Source organism: Chenopodium album, chromosome 13, assembly GCF_948465745.1.
Source record: "Chenopodium album chromosome 13, dcCheAlbu1.1, whole genome shotgun sequence".
NCBI classification, from domain to species: Eukaryota; Viridiplantae; Streptophyta; class Magnoliopsida; order Caryophyllales; family Amaranthaceae; genus Chenopodium; species Chenopodium album.
In genome coordinates, this window is record NC_137846.1 from 15,043,648 (window position 1) to 15,066,391 (window position 22,744).

Sequence of the window (22,744 nt, forward strand, 5' to 3'; positions counted from 1 at the left end):
CAAGACTTGTTCCAACAGTAGTACTAATTTACAGAACGTCAAACTTAATATAGCTTTGTTTTCATTTTAATGAACTGGTGTAATTACAATTCAGAAAGACATTACTTTCTAACACTACCATCCATGGTTTATAGCTGTTGCAGCCAAATATCTTGGTTGCAATAAGCTCCAAAGAGATAAAGGCTTTGAGGTATACAGATATACATCCAAAAAGGGATTAGGTTGCATGCTTAAGCAGAATGATAAGGTTATTGTGTATGCATCTTGACAATTGAAGCATGAGGATCGATCCACCCAAATCAGAACCTGGAGCTGCCCACAGCTACACAGTAGTATTTACCTCAAGATAAAGCAATATTACCTCTACAGGGCAACATTAAGATTAATAGACCACAACTCCACATGAGTCTCAGATACATCCTCACTCAAGGAACTACTTATGAAATGGAGATCCAATACCAAGAGAAAAAGCCGATGCAGTCACAGATGCATTGAGTAAAAAGTCTAGGCAAAGTAGTGAAGAAATTTCAAGAAGCTTGGTTGCTTAGCCTTGAAATTATAGCTTATAGTCAAGTCCAGTCTTGGTATAGCTATTCACATATTATGATTCCATTAACATTTATAGGGATCAAAAGAAATCAACCTCAATTACTCATAATGATTGAACATATTCACCAATATAATATTTATTAAATATTCAATGTTTCAAGATTCTCGAGAAAGCTAATGCTGATAATATTAATGATCCGTTTGGTAAGTGGTAATAAATGGTGGTCATGGGAATGAATTTGTGCATAAATTTGTAAGAAAAATCAACCTTCATTCCCAGGACAATGCTAGTTCATCCCAAATCATCTCTTCTCCCTAAAAAAAATTTCAGTTTTCATCACCATCCAAAATGACTTAGGGGGTGGAATTGGGTGGTAATGGACTTTTAGTCTTTTATGAAGAAAAACTAAAGTTAGGGAATGAGATTGCATTATAATGGAAATTAAGATGTTGCTTTGCTTTTCAAATCATCACTTAAATTCATTTACATTACCGCTCCAAATAAGTTGTAAGACCTTTGCAGCCGTCATTATCAACTAAATAATAAAGTAGATCAAATAAAGCGAGAGTTATAAGAAATTACAATGTTGTGGAATGCTAATATTAGATCTTGATGGCATCATCCCACCACATGCATGGCATTGCAAATGGGCAATATTCTCAGTGCAACGGAAACCTCCAGATTGAGTTCCTGTAGTAAAACAGAAGTTGCATGCGTTAGATAAGGGAAAAATAGGTATAAAAGATTGTACAAAAGATTAGTTGCCAAATGAAACCCGCAAAGCACTATGAAAGGGAGTAATGATGATAATTCCCTCCATCAGTTATAGATCTTCCCATTTGCATTTCAACGATATACAATGCACATCTTTGATTATGAAAATTTGACATTATGATAATACATATTGGTACAAACCTAAAAAGATCTGACATGATAATTTTTTTTCTTTTATCATCAAATACTGGAAAAGTTATCTTACTTTAACCTCTAGAATAGTAAGCACGGAGATTTTTACAGAATTGATGGGAGCATGCCCTTTAGGCATAAAGTTTCGAGATGTATGGTCAATTATAAATATGTATTAACTGCTTAAACAAGAGTACAATACCACATTGAGGGCATGATAATTCCATTTCTACACGCTCTTCATGAATTGGTGAACGTGCCCTCTTTTGACGATTTCCTTTTCCGTTTGTAATGACCTAAAAAGCATAAGCAATCTAATTGGTCTAAATAAAGTAAATGAAGATACTCTTTACCTCCTTCCTTAACCCCCCAAACCCTCAAATTTTCATGAATTTCATGAAATTCATAAACAAGTAATTTTGGGGCAAAATGATCTGGAAACATGGGGAGAAAATTATGAAGATGCATAAACATGTGCAGAAAACAATTGACACTATTTAAGAAAACTTATACTGAAACAAATCATTTAAAATTTAGAGTTCAATCATTAATTATAATTTGATAACAGGACCGCGATGAAAGGAAGAAGGCGAATATAGAGAACAAGGGAAAATAGAAGGGAAAGCGTCATACTGCCATCATTACCATTTTCTAATTAGGAGTTAATGAAATGAGCAGTAGCATAACATCAATGTATAAAAAGAACAGCAGACGAAAGTTTTTTACATCAATCATGTCATTGCATCTCAAAGTTTACTCTGTTGTTCTCCGAGATTTCCCATTAAAAAATGATATAGCACCAAGAAATCAACAAGATCGGGATAAAACATGACATCATGCAACTCTAAATATATTCACGAATAACCAACAACTAAATCAATTTTCAATGAGCGATAAAAAACTCTAGAGCGCCATGATTATGGTCCTTAATATCTTAATCATAGATGCTGAAGTAATCACTCACAAGATTGGACTTGATGATTGCATAAGAATCTAATATAGCAAGTTCTTCTGTAGAGCGCCGTAATGAAGCATCTGCCTGCAAAATGTCCTACAGAAAAAAGAAGCACATCACTGAAGCTCGCACCAAAAGCTGCAAGCATTCTGATTTCAAAATTATATAAAGTGATTTCATTCATCAATAATACTTCCTGAGATAGGAAATGTTAGGTCCAAAAACAAGCAATGTATTCAATATGACAGATTGACAGCTACCATTATCTTCCACAGTTATTACCCAAATGAAGGCTTTCAATACCACTAAAAATCAGATCAAATATTGGTATTGTCAACTTGTAGACTATTGTTTGCAAACAAATTAAGGCCCTGTCCTATTCACCTTATTTTCACTTATTTCAGAAGAGGGGGGGGGGGGGGGGGGGGGGGGGGGAGGAAAAAAAAAACCATTTCAAACAAATCCAGGTAAGATAAGTACAGGAAAAATAAGTTCTGATAAGGGTTATTAAGGGTAAATCAAGTTCAAATTTCAACTAAATAAGCTATAATAAGTCTAGATAAGATAAGAAAATATCAAGCGAATAGAACACACCCTAAGAGAGTTTAAGTTAGAGATCAATAAACAAACGTGCTAACATTTAAGCTTAGACAAAGAACAATTGTCTAACACATTGACAACAGTGATGATAAGGCAGAAAGCAGAGATGAAAATTCTAGTAGTATATGAGAGTTTATATATCCAGTGATTGCAATTGCAAGATGGTATTAACAGAAAAGCACAACCAGTCTAACTTAACATCTAAACAATAACTCTACAATTTTGGACTGACACATTCATCATATTAATTATGGCATACATAACTAAGATGGGTGAGAACAGAACAAGTTGATAGCTTTACGCTATTTTACATCACTCAACCAGCAATGCATATTAATCATATTCATTCCAAAAATGGACATTTAGACAAAGGAGGAAGAATGTTGTAGCACCTCCTCGATACCATGGAGAAAATGATTTCTTCCAACAAATTGCACAACAGCTCTACACTGGGGGCATAAGACACTTGAATGTTTCTTCTGGCACCTCTTTAACCACTCTGAGAAGCACCCATTGCTGATAACATCAAGAACATATGCAGCAGAAGATGATTAATCCAAAGCAAATAATCCACTTCTTTTTAACTAAAACTAATTAGGCCAGCCAATAAAATTGTCAATGAAACTGAAAATTGACAAACCAGAAATTATGAAGGCAAGGAGCTACTGTCACAACATCATGCCAAACATTCAAGCAAATGCAGCATTTTGTGTGCTCCGAATCTAGAAATATCTGAAGAAAAAAAAAACCACATTGGCAGACATAGTAAGAAACAAAACTTAAACCTCCAACTAGTCAAAATAGAACCTTAAACCTCCAGCTAGTCAAAATAGAACAGTTCACAAACTATTAACATAAACCAACCTTTAACTTATTCTCAAAGCGTTGTTCTTGGACAGGCATCACCTCAAATTTAAAGCTAAGATGCTCTGCATACCAAAAAAAAAGGAAATTAATTGAAACCGTAAAGTCGTAAACCTCAGAATGTTACCAATTGCTAGTGTTTTATATCATGTTTGTATATCTCTGAAAACTCTACATATAGCATATGGAGACCCAGATGCTGTAATGCAGTATAAGGAAAAAGTAATGTATAAAAATAAATACATACAAACACATTTAACAATAAAGCAAGCAAGAAGGATGTCTTATGGCTGACAAATTTATTTCTAATTTATTTATTCAATTATGAATTGAATACTATACGCAAATTAATACGGTTCTGAGAAGATACAGGCCAGTTGGTTCATCTCTTCAACTGTACAAAACCCCAATGTAAGGACGTCTATCCTCCCACTTTTAGCTCCTTACTTATGTCAGTCCTCCGTACGAAATCTCACTATTCTTTCCTCAAGTGCACTCATATCAGACACACACACACACACACTCTTATTGTATATGTAGAAAAGAGCTCATATGAGAGCACCTCTCTTATATGAGAATTTAATTTAAATTCAAGAATTCATCTAAGCATAAAACTCAATATCTACCGTCAAAATTAGCTCCTTGATGTGTGTCCCTCTTTCTATCTCATTACTCTTAAATCTCTCTAGTTGCACACGTTTCTCTCATTCTTCAAACTGATTACAGTGAAACACCACTGGCTACTAGAGTTGTCAGTCTTGTCACCTACTGTCACAGAAGCTATAGTGCTGATGACAGCAAAAAAAAAACTTGTGACGCTGGTAGTTATGATAAGGTGACACTCCCTCTTTCTCTCTCCAAGTCTGAAACCAGGAAAAATAGCTTGCTCTTCTACTACCTGAACCACCAGTCCATCATATTACTCACCATCCAAAATAACCATTCTAAACGCACACCTTATTCCTGAGTTTTGCAACCTAAGCACTCCCTAAGATATTAAAAGATAGACTTGCTCTACCATTAGAGGATCTAAACCCTTTGTTTTGAGTTACAAAGTATGTAATAGACCTCTAATTAAGAATTTAAGATGCCTGGCTGTAAAGCCTGTGATAAGGAATGTGTGACTTATGGGTGTGCTTATAGTCAAATACCGTGTTTATATTATCCTTGTAGAAAAAATACAAGAAATTGAAAGCTTTGAAAGGACTCAATGAAAGGTAGATGTCTATGCTAGTGAAATCCATCGGAACCAGTCAAGCCATTGGTATTCAGGAGTGCAAATAATGAGCAGGAAAGTCAAAGGGGTCTTAGTGAGTATTTTCATTCATAGTTTATGGCAATTATATTAATTATAAAGCTTTGAATTTCATAAGACAAACTATCATTGAGTTTATATGATAGATAAATTGATTAGTTGACGGAATATATATGTAAGAGTTCAAGATAGTTAACTAGTTTCACGCTTGGTGAATTAAGCTGGCTTTAAATAATGTCCTTTTGAGTTTCATGAGCAAATATGATATTAATTCATCATGAAAACGATTTGGTATACAACTTTAGTCTGGTTCTATGATTTAACCTATATTGAAAATCATTTAGTTTATATAAGTTTTAAGACACCAAAACAGCCTAATAAGTAATGCCCTTTCAAACAAATGTTAACTCCACTTCCTTTGCCAATAATTTTAAACAAACAAGACAAACATTGAGGATTAGCCTACAATTTGATATGTAGAGCAGAACATGCATTTTCATGAAAAAGAAAAAGTGAAGCCTTGGTTACATGATAATCATGTCCTCGTAATATTGAAAACCTTCTAAAAATCAATAACTGACCTACTTTAGTGGAAGCTGGCACTATTTCACAGCCACACTTAATACTAACTACATCTTCACTCTCCAGTATAGCCCCATCAATGAGTATAATACTTGACCTGCATCATAAGATCACCAGAAAAAAAAAGTAAGAAATCAAGGATAAATCTGTAATGCAAAAGGATATCTACATTTCATAACAAGAAAGAGAAACAATTAGCAAGAGATAAGACACTGACCTACATTAAATACAAGGTTATCTGAAAAGGTAAAGGAACAACAAAAATCTGGAAGTAAATGGTACCAACACTTCAAAATAAGAATGATCAAAATATATTTACTCATGGTTGGCACTAGGCCATGGTGAGCTGGTGCGCGACCCATGGCATGGTATGAACAGGCACCAGGACAATGACATTCAATATCCTGAGTTACGACATTATACATAAGTGTCATGCCAAGCCAAGTCATGCCTTCTCCACCAAGAATGCAGCCCAAACATGGCACAAGAGGCAGCCAGCAGGCCAATGGTTGCCATGAGGACTTTCTTAAAGGAACATTCTATACAGCAAATGATATATTGAGACTCACAGTATCCTAAGAATGAATACCCTAATTATGAGGTTTCAAGAAGACAGGGGGAAGAATATCATCACTATTGCTTTTATAGTAGATATAATCTATTTTGCACACCCCAAAGTCTCTTTTCTTCCCTTTGACCTTCAGGCCCTCCATTAGTGGTTAGTAATAGAGCGATGGGTCCAAATACCAAGTTATAAATTTCATAATATAATATATCCCATTATCCCAACCGAGTTGTGTCAAAACAGTAACAACAAAAAAGTCATCTAGAATTAAAGTCAATGCCTTGCTTTCAATAGGGTTATCTTCCACCTTTTGACAGCTCCAAAACTCATACACCTCATTTTCAGCTCACCTATATGGTATCTAACAACCAGCTTACCAACTGCATGCTCTGGACCCTAACTCACATTGCCCTATTCTGACCTAATCTCCCCAAAACTATGTTTCTCTCCCTAATCCTCTTCTTCCCTCTTCTGTCTAACTTTCATTTACTCTTGCAAGCACATCCAACCAACAACTACCACTGACTCTTTTTGAGGAATGAACACAGTCAATATATACATTTAACCATGTGACTCATGGTTCTCCTGCGAATCAAGATAACCTCAATGTGGCAAAGCTTTGACAAGCCTCATATAACTACCATGATCAGGAGCAGCTACAGCAAACCTTCAACTATTTGAACGAGTTTCAGGCTAACTTACTCTTTTGATCCCTTACTGACTTCCTGGACATGATCATGGGTTCTTTAAAGATTTATATTCTTCAACTATTTGAACCTATCACATCATGGATTCTTTTAAAACGCAAGGGCATACACTTTTGAATCTATCAAATAAAAATTGTATTCATGGCCAAAACTCAATGAAAGTAAAACTAACATCTAAAACCTTAAGGCATAATGCATGTAATTGCTTAAATGAAAAAACAGTCATTCATGTAAATAACATTCTACACATGATCCAATATTAATAAAAAAAATATAAATTCATTCAAAAGTTTTCACAAAATCATATCAAGTGATGTCAAGAAAACTTGCTTTTATAAAAATATATATACCTGCCCCTCCCCTCCCCTTCCCCCTCATATATACGGTATAACTCAAAAATCTACACAATTTATTCTGTCTTGGTAAAGCACCACATCAAGATCTATTGGCTCAAAAGGAAACAAGACAGGATGTGTACCTTTTGTTTCTGATAGTGGCTGAACAACGATCAGAGTTCCTTAGTATCTGGCACCATTCAAGCTTATCAGGAGTAGTCGAGATCTGTGAACATACAATTGTATCATCTGAGCTAATCTCAATGCTTGCATAGCTTGAATCAGATGGCACTACAAAGATGCAAAAGAAACTAAAGGGTTATTTGAATTCATATGTTAAGAAAATGAAACCAACAATAACTTATATTCAAACTCATATGCTAAGAAAATGAAACCAACAATAATTTGTATTCTAAACATAAAAAACCGTATTCCCTGGTTCTAAACAAAGGTCCATTCAGTGGAAAACACATGATCAGTAATGGCATCAAAAGTGAAATGAAAATATGATGATGCCTCACTGGATAAATCTTCCCAGCTAGCTTTTAAATATTATGTCATACACTCGTACTCATCTAGCATCCAATTTTCTAATTTGAATCCTGCTACAATATGCTTTAATAAGGTGTTTAATGGAAGCATCTGGAGAAACTCTTGGTTTCAAAACCAATTACGAAACAAATAAAATAAAAATGAAGAAGAAAATAAGAAAAGAAAAACAGAAGGAACCCCCTAAAATTGAACCGCTTTGATATTGGATTGAGGCAGCAGTTCCCATTACCTGTCTGTCCTCTCTACAACTATAAATGTCCTAATTCCTAAAGTCATAACATAATAAAACTGTTCAATACAAGCATGCAGGTTGGTCTGTTTTGGCATGATTTACGAAAAGAACCAAGCTTAGCAAAAAGCCAATGTCTCAAGGTAGCAAGGTACTACTCGAGCAGGAATTAGCGGTAGCCACAGCGATTTCGGGATTAGACAAGTTAATCCAATGACTGTAAAATTAAATTTCAATATAGTTACAGCTACAAGACGGAAACTTTTGGATGGGAAGAAGTGAAGAACAATGAAATACCTTCTTTTTTTTTAATTGAAGGAATGAACAAGAAATACATCCAACAAAGGTATTGGCAATTTGGCATTTAGCAAAAAGACATTGTAATTAGTCTAATTACCAATAAAAATGTTATTCCATAACACTAAATTTAGAAATTGTAACACTTGGAGACATAAATTGGCACAATTGCGAAAATTAGAACCTTGAAAAAATCTATAATTCTTTCAAATATCAGTAATCTACTTCCAAAAGAACAATGCAATCTTGTAAACAAAGAAAAGCATCCCAACCAAAATCAAACACCAAAAAAAATGTACACAGTTATTAACAAGATTATTTCTAATAATTTACAAAATGCATGATTACAAAAACTGAGAAAAACCCAGTTCATAATTCCTTAAAATTCACAATTCTAACGTATAACAGCATTGAGGGTCAATCAAATTAGGAGGGTTTTCTTCCAAAAAATACTACCCAGAAAATAAATTTCAATAAAATGATGGTATAACTATTTGATAGAGAGAAATTTAAATAAGGAAATTACTGTACCAAGTTTGGCCCAAACTTCATCAGAGGAATTTGAACCAGATGATTGCCCAACGTCCATTGATTTTTTTTTCAGGGTTTGAATTTTTTTTTTTTTTTGGTTTATTTTTTCTTAAATTTTTTTTGAAGAAAAAAAAAAAGAGTTGGGTTTTTAAAATGGTGATGAAAGTGGGTTGCCACTATCAGAAGCTTGTGAGGGAAGATGGAGACGAAAAAAACGAAACCGATTGCTACCGGCCCTAATATATATTATGACAATTTTATGTATGGAAATTTTGTCTATAAATACTCTAAAGATGGGTTATTTATAAATAATTACCCGTTTTTTTTTTTAATTAGTTAACAACTACCTAGAAATTAAGAAAAGTTTGGGTAACACTACCCATTAACGTTTTCCTCCAAAAAAAAAACGTTAATGGGCCCACTTTTTCACTTTTCCCACTTAGGTCCTGTTTGGCAAAAGTAGCGGTAGCGGGTAGTTTTTAGCGGTCGAGTAGCGGGTAGCTGTTAAGGTAGCGAGTAGCGGTCAATTAGTAGTGGGTAGAGTTTAGCTGTCAAAGTAACGGTTGATAGTATGAGTGTTTGGCAAAAGTAGTTGTTGCAATACCAAAATATATTAAAATTCATATAAATATTATATAAAATTAATAAAAATTTGCCAAACGCTACCCGCTACTTCTAAACGCTACTATTTTTAACGTTTGAGAAAAGCTACCTAAACGCTACCTCTATCGCTAACCGCTACTAAAAGCGCTACCTTGCCAAACACTCTCAAAATTTTTCTAGTAGTGTTTGACTGGTCAAAACGCTACCCGCTACCTCAAACGCTACCACCAAACAGGGCCTTAATTAACACCCTAATTACCTTCTCTCTCCTCCCTAATTAACTTCCCCTAAACCCTAAAAATCAAAACCCCCAAATTTAGACTTCCTACCAATTACAATGGTCAATTAGACATTCTACCAATTACAATGGTCAATTAGTAATTAAAATGCAATTGAATCCATTTTCAAAATCAAAATAACCGAAACCTAAAACTCAATTGAACCCCTAAACCCTAAAAATAAAGCCCCCAATTTTTTTGAACCCATAAACCCTAATACGAATCACTAATTTACACCCTAAATATGTAAATTGCGTTCAATTAAAACTTGTAAACAAATACAAGTTACAACAAACAATATATGAATTAATTAAAAGAAAAGTGTGAAACATTACATGAATAATTGAGAATTTGTGTTCAATTGATTGAGTATGTTCTCTTGAATTTTTTTGAGTGAGATTGGAGGGGAATTTAATTAGGGAGGAGAAGGAAGGTAACTAGGGGAATTAATTAAGTGGGAAAAGTAAAAAAGTGAGCCCAATAACGTCTTAATTGAACGGAAATGTTAATGGGTAGTGCTACCAAAACGTTTTGTAACTTTCGGGTAATTCTAAACAAATAAAAAAAAAAATGGGTATCACAAATGACCCTATCTTTAGGGTAGTTTTAGACAAAATTTCCTTTATGTATTTAAGATTTGAAAATCAACTTTTTTTTTCTTCTTGTTTCTCTGCTCACGGTTGTACGGAGTACTTGTTAATTTGTTATACTACGTAATTACGTATGTACTCTTATGACTTAGATTGGTTATGAATGATAAATTAATTGCCAGAGGCTCAATGTTAAATTGAATTTGAAGGGAATTTTTAAATGTAGTTTTTCTTTATGTCTTTAAAAGTTTTTCATATTTAATTTAAACGGTATTTATTTCATAAAAAAATCAAAACTAAAGGACTTTTAAAGATGAATTTAAAGATTGAGGGACTACTTAAGACATGTTCTGATTAACTGAATTGAGCTAAACTGAACTGAATTTATTGGAGCTAAATTGAATATTTTACGAGAGAATGAAATTAAGAACCGAACTAACAAGAACAAACAACCTTGCATTCCCTCCCTTTGCAATACGGCGGAACTCGGTTGCCAAATTGTTTTACAAAGGGTTCTTGTTTTCGCTTGTTGTTGTGAGTGTTGAGAGCAGTGGTTTGGACCACACATTAATTTCTTCATTATAGTAGAATAAGAGGGAGTAAGAATAAAGATCATAAGAGTTGGATGTATACGGAATTGGTTCTTGGAAATAGGATTTAAAGTATTGACATTTTGAGGTGGAAGTTCAATTTCGTGACATATAAAGGTAGACAATTTCAAGGGCTTAAGACACATTCTTGGGGGTTAATGAATCGTACTTGAGTAAATTTTCTAGTTTAAACAGGCTAGGTGTATATGGAAAATAGTGTAGTACTCATAAGTCATAACATCTGTAACCTAAAGTTCCAAGCCCATTGTTGCGAGGACAGTTAGGCCTGGGAAAATTTCAGTATTTCTCATATTCGTGCCCTGCTTGGACCTATGGCTATAGGCAGCATTTAGTATTCAGTGGTCGGGGTGAGCATAAAGGAAATATTATCAATGTTTGGGGATTAGATTTCCATTCACGGATCACACCACTGCAACTTCCAAATGTTATCTTCATACTTTTAGTGCAGAATAACCTGTTGCAGCGTTAATCTGTTATGCGTTTTCCCTTATGAACTTGAAAAGAAAAGAAAAATAATTAAGGTGCTGAACATTTCTGCCATAGCAGATATTACCACTGTTAGAAACATTGGCCAATTATGTATGATTCTGGCAATATTAAGCCATCGGCGACCTGAGTTGGAGAATTCATGTAGGAAGGATCATCTTGTGCCTGTGAATTTCTTCAAAAGCCTTTACATATAGGTTTGTGTTATGCTTAATCATCTAGAATCATAGATTGAATTTGAACTTTAGCTCATTTGACTTTATAATAGCTGTCTTAAATCTTAACCATGATTAATGATGAAAAAAGTCTTGGGGAATGAGATTTGCTACCAGATTTGGTGCTATAAATTAATCTAGCAGTCATTGGTGATACACTTGTAAATAGCTAATCGGTAATACTGTAATACAACACAAGGAAGTTATTTGAACTGCTCATGTTCCCTTTAAGAAATTCTCATATTGTTATTATACTGGGTAGCTTTTACCATCTGTTGCTGTGAGCCTGTGACTATAACTTCTATCTATTGTCTTTGTCTGTTTAGTGAAGCCAAAAAGTGTATTAGTATTCTAAACTCTAAAATAAGCTGAATGAGTCTGAAATCTCCACCCTTTTTGTACACTTTGATCATTATTTGGTAACCAAGGCGTGGTGTTGCATTATTTGGATATGCTACCAATACAGGTGAACATTTGGCAATTGTGAACATTTTGCTTCTATGACTACACAAATTCTTCGTAATTGGGCGACTACCCCTGTACTTCCTTTTTCACAAAGAAAGCTGGTTATCTTCTTTGCAGGGTATATCAAAGATTTTCAAGTTCACGATATGCATAGAGTTGGAAAGGCAACTGTAGAACTTCTAGGACGGGTGAATGACTGCAAAGCTCTCACTTATAGACAGGACTTGAAAGCAAAGGATGTTGAAAAGTACAGAAAGGCAGGTGTGTATTTTCATACTCTGAAAGCATTCTGACTAATGTCCATGTGCTCCTGATTGCAAGAATCAAGTGAGAGCTCAGCACAAGGTTTGGGTTTGTTTCTAATGTGCTCTATGCTCATGGTTGCTGAGCAATAGTAAGTGGTTGAATTTTGTCCCCCTTGTTTTCTTTTACCCCACTTTTGCACTAGCAATGGATGGGAAGTGGATGTCTCACCCCTTACTGCTCTCCCAAAATAAAAAAGAATTTTTTGGATTCCTAGTCAATGTAGAACTCTAGAAGATATTCAACTTTACAGCTTGTTTGTCAAGTTAATTTTCTCCTTCTGTTCAAGCATTTTGGGTTGTAAAAAAAGAGATTGAATAGGAAGTACATATCCCAACTTTTCACCACGGATCTATCTGTGCATTGGGAGGTAACTACTTTTTCGTTACCCCAGCAATTGACCTGGGATAGTTATACTAGACCTAGCAATTGATTTAGGCTAGGGAAGAGGGAGTCATTCGCTGTGCTTAACTTAGGAGCAATCTTGAATTCTTAACAATCCTCAATTCCTCACCGAGAAAGAAGGTTGGTTAAAAACTTAAAATGAGTCCTATTCAAAGAGATACAATAAAGTCCTTAAGGGAGGGCTATCTTAAAAAGATTCATTTTATTTTTTACTTCGTATTTTTTCGGTAGGGTTTTTTTTTTTTTTTTTTTTTTTTTTTTTTTTTTTTTAAATGTGGGGGGCAAGTTCTTGGTTATTTTCATTGATTACAAACTTGATACGACTTCTGTAGTCAATATACTGGTGGAAATGATTGTGGTTATGAGATTGTAGCCCCTTTTTTAACAAAGTTGCATGAGACAGAAGTTTGAACTACTCAATATCACATCATTTTCATGTTTGAAGATGCTACTAATTAGGTCTTGGCCAAATATCATGTATTCTTCATTGTGTCATTTTCCCGGATTAGTTTGGTGCAGAAATGATATTCTACAAAAATTCACGTGAAAAGAATTCCTATGCCTACAGGGCCTTCAGCAATTACTGTATAATCTTCTAGTAAAAAGTTGAATGGTTTTTTGCTATTATTTGAATAAGCTCATAAACTCCAGATATGGCTCTAGATCTTATTTATTTATGTCACTCTTCAAGGAGGACAAAGTACTACAGAGTAACAAATAGGGCTTAATTTACTCAAATTGTTCAGTTTTTTGGACTAAATTATTGCATTTGACAGTAAAGATTAGTGAGGTATTGAAGTATTGACAACAAAAGGAATGATGAAAAGTTGATTGATAACTAATAAACTATGACAAGAAAAGGCATTGCAGTGATTATCATTAATTGAATCTCTTTAGAAAGGCCCTACAGCAAGGCCGTAACACGTTGCCTAAGATTGCAGCGAACTAGAATTGTTCATAATAATGGTTGTTTTTATTTCAACGAAAGACAGAGAAAAAAAAATAGTAATAATAATAAAAAAAAAAAATTTAAAAAAAATTAAAAAAAAAAAACAAGAAAAATAATAATAATAAATAAATAAATAAAATTGTAAAATATGAACTACATGCTGCTGGCTAAATTGCTTTGTCAACATGCTTGAATTTGATGCCAAATTGCAAATGCATCAAAATTTTGTTACACTTAACTTAAGAACCAGTGTAAAATAAGATCAACCTGGAACTCTGGAAGCAGAAAACATTTTAACATCAGATATTCAAGATATTTGATGGGGAGATGCAAGAAATTTTGAACATGGCGTACGCAGACAATAACACATTTGTGTTCAAGTCTGTCCATGCTCATCATGGATGTTCCCAACAAACACACAAGGTTATATAATAACAACTTACTAAAGTCATAACCATTCACCATGTAGGTTGAATTAACAAGCAAAATTAAATGGATAGCTCAGTACATAAAGGCAACCAGTTTCGTTACAACAGAATACAAAGGGCAAGAGCCCTACTACTATATTTGATTTCCATTCCTCGGAAACATGGAAGATAGATGGCATATTTCACAGCGCTCAGCCATATAACTTTGCAGTAGCTACTTCAGATGACATGGGTACATGAATCCACTCCCTGCAAGATTGTAACCACCACAAATTATCAATTTGTTCAACAATTTTAGATAGTGAAGATAATGGACAAAAAACAAGGGAAACATAAATGAACACACATATACTAAACACAGTATAACCTAACCAATGTCATTATTATAAATGACTCATTATAAACAGCGAGCTGCATAAACATCTCCCATCACTTCAAGTTGGACAAGCATAAAGGATACAGATGAACCCATTATACTTCTACATGTGGAACAATTGAACCTTTCTTTTTACTTACTTGTTTGTCCTCCCCTCCCCCTAATCCTTTCTTCTTTGGGCCACGCCATGGCCAAATTTAGAGGTTGTCTATAAAGGAGGCAATAAGTATATACTGCAAGTATGATGCCTTGTCAACATTTCCCTTGGTATTGGAGGGCAACATAAGGCATCCATCACATTAACAATCAACAATGTGAGCCAACTTATGGTCTCAAACTGGATAGGAGTTGGGACCATCCAAACCATCAATGACATGGGGTCCTTCAGATACTCCTTATTGTAGTATAGTTAGAGTCTCATGAGTGATATTAAGTTAATGCATGCTTCGAGTTTCTAGATTCATCAAAAAAATACAAGGCTAAAGGAGTGAAAGTTTTTCGACAACAGCAAAGTTGGAAAATAGCAGGAAAGGAAGAAAACAAAAGATGCAATCACTCAATTTAAAGAACAGATAAGAGCAGCTACAAGGTGCAAAGCAGTATACAACAGGAGCTTCAATTTCCACATGAAAAGCAGATAATATGACGACTTCAGGTGCTAGAAAGAGACAATAAACCCTTGTAAATTGTTGCTTTATGAATAAAAAAAAAAAAAACAATACTCCCTCCGTCCCTTATTGACCTTATGGTGAAAGTTCACGGTAATTAAGAAACTTAAATAATAGATTACTCATTGAAGCTCATACCTAGAGATAACATCAGTCATCATCTTCATAAGTTCGTTTCTAGCTCTTCTTGTCTGAGCGCTTTGAGTGCCTTCCAATCCTAGAATCCTCTGAGTCACTGACATTGGAATCAGAAGGTGACCTAGCCCTCCTGCTATTTCTCTTACGTCGCTTCAGAGATTCATCAGTATCATCTGAATCATCTGCATGTCGATGGCTCCTCCTCCTCCTCTTCTCCTTGCTTCTCTTCCTCTTTCGACATTCCTCCTCTTCATCAGATGATTCATCCTTCTTCCTTCTCTTTTCCTTTCTCCTCTTCCTGCGAACATCATTCTCATCATCTGAATCGGTCCCTGATCTTTCCCCACTCCTCCTCCTCCTCTTCTCCTTCCTACTCTTCCTCTTTCGACATTCCTCCTCTTCATCAGATGATTCATCCTTCTTCCTTCTCTTTTCCTTTCTCCTCTTCCTGCGAACATCATTCTCATCATCTGAATCGGTCCCTGATCTTTTCCCACTCCTCCTCCTCCTCTTCTCCTTCCTACTCTTCCTCTTTCGACATTCCTCCTCTTCATCAGATGATTCATCCTTCTTCCTTCTCTTTTCCTTTCTCCTCTTCCTGCAAACATCATTCTCATCATCTAAATCGGTCCCTGATCTTTTCCTCCTCCTCCTCTTCTCCTTCCTACTCTTCCTCTTTCGACATTCCTCCTCTTCATCAGATGATTCATCCTTCTTCCTTCTCTTTTCCTTTCTCCTCTTCCTGCGAACATCATTCTCATCATCAGAATCGGTCCCTGATCTTTTCCCACTCCTCCTCTTCTTTGACCTACCCCTTTTCTTCCTCCTTCCAGAATCATAATCATCATCATCCGAGGAATCTTTCTTCTTTTTTGTAGACTTCAATTTGCTACTGGCCTTCTTCTTCCCATATCTCTCAGTGTGCAATAGACTAGCTATTCAAGCTCAAAATAAGCAGATAATGCAGAATATAGATAGAAGATAGGGGAAAGTTGAGGGCTTTAATTGAAAGATTAAAACTTGGCGGCTACAATGGAATATCAATAAAGATACTCTCTTGGAGGCTACTCTACTGTTCTATTGCTAGGCTACACTCTACTAATCACCAAAAATCCACACCCTGCCACTCTTACATTCCTTTCCTTTTTATATCAGCACTGCCCTACATAAAAAAAGCCCTAATCATTGCTGTCATTTGTCCTGTTCCGTGACTAGGTGACTGCCGTCCCCTTTACCACAATTTACATAATCAAATTACATCATTTGTCATTTAGTTGCTGTCCTTGTTGCTGCTCCTGACCCCTGGGTTGTTGTTTGTGCCTTCTCGCATATACTCTCATGGGTTGCTGCTGTGGTTGTTGTGGGTCGACCCGATACATTACACCGTGATAATCATCTCCATCTTAGAATCTTCACTAGAATCAGAGCTCTCAGTCTCATCATCCACCTCAGAACTCCTCTCCACTCTCAGCAGCCGCTTTACGAAACCTACCCTTAATTTGCTGCAGCCTTACCAAGACATTGACCTGAATTAGATCTTGGTCTTTCTCATCCTCTTTAACACTCAAAAAGTTCCTACACTGAAAAGTAGGATGCCCGACACGGCCACACTTCTTGCAAGCACCACGGTCCTCATCGTTTTTCTCCTGCAGGTAACATTCATTATTGAGAAAAATTGTCGCAAGATACAAATTTGAAATTTTGCATGTTCAATCAAATTAAGACCCAAATTTTGCATGTTCAACCATCATAGTTAGCAAGCATCATAAGAAAAATAACATCACAACATGCATCTGCTACGATCTCTAGCACCTAACCATTAAAATAAAACAGAAGAATAACTAATATCTACAAGATCAAAAAAACCAGAACAGACCAAAGATTACTTAAGATTGTACAGAAATCAAATTATACCTTATTAACATCCTTTTGATGAAAATATATGGTGTCACCAAGATTACACCCGAGGTTCCAGGCCATGGTTCCATTCTGTGACCCATACCGATTATTAACTGATTTTCGTGCACAAAATACATGAGAAGAATTTGACGAAGATAGCACATCCCATCCCTCCATTGACATTGAAGGGCGTGCTCCCCGACAACATGTAACAGCTTGTCGTGGAGTTTCTGCGCCTTCAATCCAACCCATGCCCCTCTTATTTTGACTTGTTCATTTTTCACTGAAAAAGAAAAAGAAATAATAAATGCTACTGCCTCTCATTTTCTTTCACATTATAGTGTATTACTTGTGAACTAAATTGTCATATATCAATCAGCTATTAGACAACATTTGATCATTGATTTTTAGGAAATGATAATTGATATATCTATATAAATATGAGTAAATATGATTGTAACAGAACATATAATTCAATCGCAACACACAAAACTGACAAATCCAAATAAACCCAATCCAGAACTAACATAATCACTTTAAAGAAACAAAATCAATTTAAAATTTAAAGTAACAACATTGAAAAATACCCAATTAAAAGAAACAAAACCAATTTAAAATTTTAAACAAATTGTAACAGAACATATAATTCAATAATCAATTTATATTTACCAATCAGGAGTAACAAGTCATTTATTTTCTTGATAGCAGGAACGCCCAATCGTAAAAGACTACGAAAAAACTCTGTTTCTGACAATCCAAATTTGTTACCATGCAGTGACCACTCCTGTTCCCATAAGGACATAAAGTTTGAATATTCTCTGAAATTCCTCATATGTGCCTCTAAAAGCTCTTTTTACTCTGTAGTCAGTGTTAACTTCTGCAAAAAAAAAAAAAAAAAAAAAAAGCAGCAAATTTAAAACAAGAAACAAAAATGCAAATGCTAAACAATTTCAAACAATTTCTTACATTGACATCAAGTGAATGGTAGTATATGGACAAGGATTTGAAGAATTTGAATCTTTTAGAAAGATCCCATGAATAAAAGGAAAGTTAAGCAGCTCAGTGGGAACTTTATCACTGTAGTTAAATTCACACAAAGCATAGAAAGTTGACGGGATTGTCAACCCTAATCGGCACATCGGCATTTTTGGGTGTAATTTGTGGGGAAAGATTACAACGATTACTTTCTTGAAGATAATTGAAGTTTTCAAGAACAGGGAATTCGGGTGTAATTTGAGGAGAAAGATTACAACTCTGATTATTTTCCTGAATTTAAATTTAACGGTACTTTTAAGACCCGACCCGATAAACCGGGTAATGGGTCGTAAACCGGGTATCGGTTCATAAGCCGGTTACCGGTAAGATCAAAAACAAAACAAATAAACATCAGAAGGAAAGAAAAAAAAAGGCAACGCATACCTTGTTTTCTTTGTTTAGCGTAAAAGAGGGGTTTACTGAAGAGCAGGGGAGAGAGAGGAGAGAGGGGAGAGAATCGTCTATTGTCGGCAAAGAGAGTTTAAAAATTAGGGTTATGTTTATTTTCTATTTATAAGAGAGAAAAATTACGTAAGCCTAAACTTAGTAAGGGTACACTCGTAATGTTTAGCTTGTTCTTTCTGTAGTGACAATATATGCCAAATCAGACAGTCTCAAAGATAAGTAGCAAATAAAGAGCAAAAAACTAAAAGTCAACACTAAAAAACCAAGGAAACATGAACAAGGAGACAAAGATTAAGCCAACACCACCTCCACCAACACCCAACACCACAGAATTACTGACAGTATATATGCAAGTAGACACAGTGCCGGGGTTTTTGCATATACAATTTTAAATTCCTGTTTAACTTTCATATGATCAAGGGAGGTCAGGGTTACAGATCATACATGGTTTATGTTATACCAAATGTAGTAGAAGTAAGGATAATTGCTTCTTTTTTATTAAGTTAATCCATAAATCCTAAAGTCAATCTTTGGGCATCAAAGCACGACAGCATATTATAAAATAAAAATGAAAAACATAAGTAATGACACCTGAACTCTTGAAGTCTATGGAAAAGGCCGGAGCAAGAAAAAAAAAAAGGCAAATATGCAAGTACACCAACACTGTTTGTCATGTTATCCATTACTGAATACTGAGTGTGATAAATTACTCCAGCAACGGCCTCCACCAACAAAATAGGGATAAATTCCCACTACAGCCCTTAGCTCCACCACATAAATGATAAACACAAAGGCAAAGTAAAAGTGACAGTAATTTACAATAAATCACATGATAAAAGGTGTACAAATCAACCAACAGAAACTAAATAGTAACCAATATTCCTGCAACCCCAGACCTCCAACCAGCAAATGCTCAAGGAAGAACTAAATCTGAACTTTCTTATTTTTAAAGAGGAAGAATATATAAAGAAACTCACCTCTTCACGGGATAAAGACAAACGAAATCTTATATCCTCTGCGACCTTTTTCATGTAGTTCAAAACCTTCTTGAAACACTGAGCTGAAGACAATAAAGGGAAGCAAAAGAGAATAAAATCAAAAGAACAGACAAGAGAAAAAGACCCCTATGCCAAAAACACAATGAATTTGAGGACAACATGCAGTATGACTAGAGATAATTCCTCATCAGGACAGCACAATAATTGAAATAGAAATAGACATTATGTTCAAAGTCTACAGAGAAGCAAAACATTAACACATTGATAAGTCAACCAATTGTATAGCACCGCTAAATGGAGTCCATTACACTTAATCTTAGGATCTAGACCTAGTGATCGACAAAGTTTGATGTGATAGGCCAATGCACAACTATTCAGCAATATAAGACCAAGGATGAGAATCACAAACCTTTTGAGACTTCTTATTTTTCCCTTCATCAACTTCTTCGCTTTCCTCACTTTCAGCATAGAGGAGCGATCTCTGCCCCTTACTCGCCTTTGCATTTCCTCCACTTCTGACTCGTTGACCACCCCAAGGCTTCTTCCTATAGTATGAATCATCATCAGAAGAAACATCAACCTCCCTTTCACTTTCAAGAGTTTCAACCTCAATTTCTGAATCTTCAATTTCCCAATCATCATCCTGAAGGTATTCACACAGTAACATTTAACAAGGTGTGCTAAAAAACTGAAACATAAAGCACAATTTAAAATAAAAAAACACAGATAAAAAGTCTCCAATATTAACAATTTATATAAGACAACCTTCATCCTAGTCCGGTTGCCAGCAACTCCATCAGGCTCGAAATCTATGTCATCAGGGTCATCTTCTGCAAGCATTGTGGAAGGAAACTTTCAATGCCAAAGAAATGCAAATTCTAAAGCATGAAATTCAATATTCTGGCACCACTATTAACAGCTAGAAGCCTAGAAGAAAAGTAATAGGTAATTTCCTAACATATATTTGTAGTATGCCCCCATGCTTTTCAAAAGAAAAAAATTGACTAATCATCTGCTTCTTCATCATCTTCATCATTTCCACCTCTGCATATTCATCATTGTCATAAACTCTCCTCCGATTTCGTGGATTGGTGTTAACTAGCATAATGGTCCTTGATTGAGGTCTTGAATTGGACGTAGCAGGGTTATAACCTCTAAATTGCAATGAATCATTCTGATCATCCCCATCTTGCTCATGATACTCATTGGACTGGCTGACTGCCTTTCCAGAAAGTAGACTCCCATTTCTCAGCTAAACTTCTAATTCTTTCATATGTATGAGACGTTGATGGCTCCATATCAGCACCACCATTGACAGCCACCACATTAGGTAGTCTGCTAGCATCCGGTTCAACTCACTTTGATAGTGTCCATCAATCTTCATTTCAAAGTCATTTTCACTTGAATTCCAATCCACAGTGCGAGGTGCGACTAGCATTCTTGTCCTCCATGGCTCTATGGGTGACTGCAAAAAATGTCATCCTCTATCATGGGATTGTAATCTTATAATCTACAGATTAGCTACCAGCTTAATTCCGAAAGCTGGGCTAACCTAATGAAATCCTAGGAACACACAAGAGCAATAAAAAGCAATAAAAATTCTCATATTGCATGTGCCAAACTAAAACAAGCGGCAAGTAAGATTTCCAACAAACAGCAAAACATAGTCGGTAAAACTAATGTGAGACGAGTGAATGAAAAGGCCAGAGGCGACTAACACGGGACATGAGCTGAATTATATGAGAAACCTTTGCAGAATGGTGGCATTCGATTTGATATGAGGCAACTTTGACTATCATAAAAACCCGTTTTTTCCTAGACTTTGAGTAATCAACCAAAATCACTGTCCGACGACACAAGCAGACAATAATGCAACAAAAAGAAAAAACAAATTTGATGAGTGAATAAAACTTCCAAAAATAATTCAAGCATAAGCAATGATTAGACATTTAGACAAAGGCCCAAGATTACAGTTAATATCTAGCACACTGCACAAATACTGAAATTCAACGTCCAATTGATCACAAACTAAACCTAAATCAAACCTGTTAGAGATATAGATAAATACACAACTTATTCATGAATAATAATCAAGCAATCAAAGCCATTCTATTCTATTTCCTCACTAATTTATCAAAACCCCATATACCAAAATAATCAATCAAATGCAAATTCAATTAAACACACAAATTAAAATAGACAATTAAGACAAACAATGGATCGGCCACTGAACACTCCAAACAGAACGAGCTAAACACTCGACGAACTCCCTAAACAAACAAACACTAAAAATCGAATCTACACCCACAATCCAACCCTAAATCAATCCTTACCCACTAATCAAATCCACCATACCTGCACAATCGAAGCCCAATTGAAGTATTAATGAAGATTAGAGAGAAAATTAAGATTTTTTGGGAAGTCGGAAAAAAAATTTATACTTCCTTAATGTGGAAAATCGGAGAAAATATCGCCGCGTAAACGAGGAGAGGAGAGAGAAAGGCGGCTTTCTGGTGGAAAGGGTAAAAAGAGAGGAGGATGATAAGGGTTGATTTGGGTTTTTGAGAGGATATAGAAAACTGTTTTTAGGAGAGAGACAGTGAGTTTCAAAATTCAAATTATTTGAGTTTTGTTAGTTAGATTGTGTGTGTGTGTGTGTGGGACTTTCTAGAGTATACTATCACTTTTAATTTTAATTTTTGGCCCACCAAATCATATTATAAGTTTTTTATTTAAATAAATAAATAAAATTAAAACTTAAATAAATTACAAAAATATATTATAATATTGATAAGGGTCTATATTTTTTGTTAAATGAGACTCAGAAATATCTATTTACATATTCCTCTTGCTACAATCTCTACACCGAGATTCAAAAAAAAAAAAAATTTAAAAATTAAAAAATAAAATAAAAAGGGGGTGATTGCTTAATACCTCCTCCTTTAGGCTTAAGTTAGTACTCTA

The 22,744-nt window shown here is 35.1% G+C and overlaps 2 protein-coding genes across 3 annotated transcripts in view; both read right to left on the bottom strand.

The window, feature by feature from the left end:
• The window catches only part of LOC145575277 (uncharacterized), a 12,917-nt gene extending 3,797 nt beyond the window's left edge, over nt 1-9,120 (bottom strand). Inside the window, exons 1-11 of the mRNA XM_081633165.1 lie at nt 8,929-9,120; nt 7,463-7,610; nt 5,712-5,809; nt 3,876-3,940; nt 3,652-3,743; nt 3,404-3,527; nt 2,421-2,507; nt 1,659-1,752; nt 1,133-1,240; nt 438-504; nt 119-322 (exon numbers count right to left, since the gene is read on the bottom strand). Of these exons, the coding sequence (XP_081489291.1) occupies nt 119-322; nt 438-504; nt 1,133-1,240; nt 1,659-1,752; nt 2,421-2,507; nt 3,404-3,527; nt 3,652-3,743; nt 3,876-3,940; nt 5,712-5,809; nt 7,463-7,610; nt 8,929-8,986 (1,145 nt within the window). The 5' untranslated portion in view covers nt 8,987-9,120. The remainder of the gene's footprint in view (nt 1-118; nt 323-437; nt 505-1,132; nt 1,241-1,658; nt 1,753-2,420; nt 2,508-3,403; nt 3,528-3,651; nt 3,744-3,875; nt 3,941-5,711; nt 5,810-7,462; nt 7,611-8,928) is intronic.
• Nucleotides 9,121-16,425: 7,305 nt separating this feature from the next.
• On the bottom strand, nt 16,426-22,363 carry LOC145574629 (uncharacterized). Of its 2 annotated transcripts, XM_081632461.1 has the most exons (8): nt 22,136-22,363; nt 20,789-21,245; nt 20,546-20,609; nt 20,190-20,423; nt 19,760-19,842; nt 18,012-18,219; nt 17,358-17,625; nt 16,426-17,089 (listed from the first exon to the last, which is right to left on the bottom strand). In XM_081632461.1, the coding sequence occupies exons 3-5, from the start codon at nt 20,549-20,551 to the stop codon at nt 19,819-19,821; spliced, it is 264 nt and encodes an 87-aa protein (XP_081488587.1). In that variant the 5' UTR covers nt 20,552-20,609; nt 20,789-21,245; nt 22,136-22,363; the 3' UTR covers nt 16,426-17,089; nt 17,358-17,625; nt 18,012-18,219; nt 19,760-19,818. The 2 variants fall into 2 exon arrangements, with proteins under 2 accessions (XP_081488587.1, XP_081488586.1); XM_081632460.1 differs by lacking the exons at nt 20,789-21,245; nt 22,136-22,363 and having other exon boundaries at nt 20,546-20,614.
• Nucleotides 22,364-22,744: the final 381 nt, after the last annotated feature.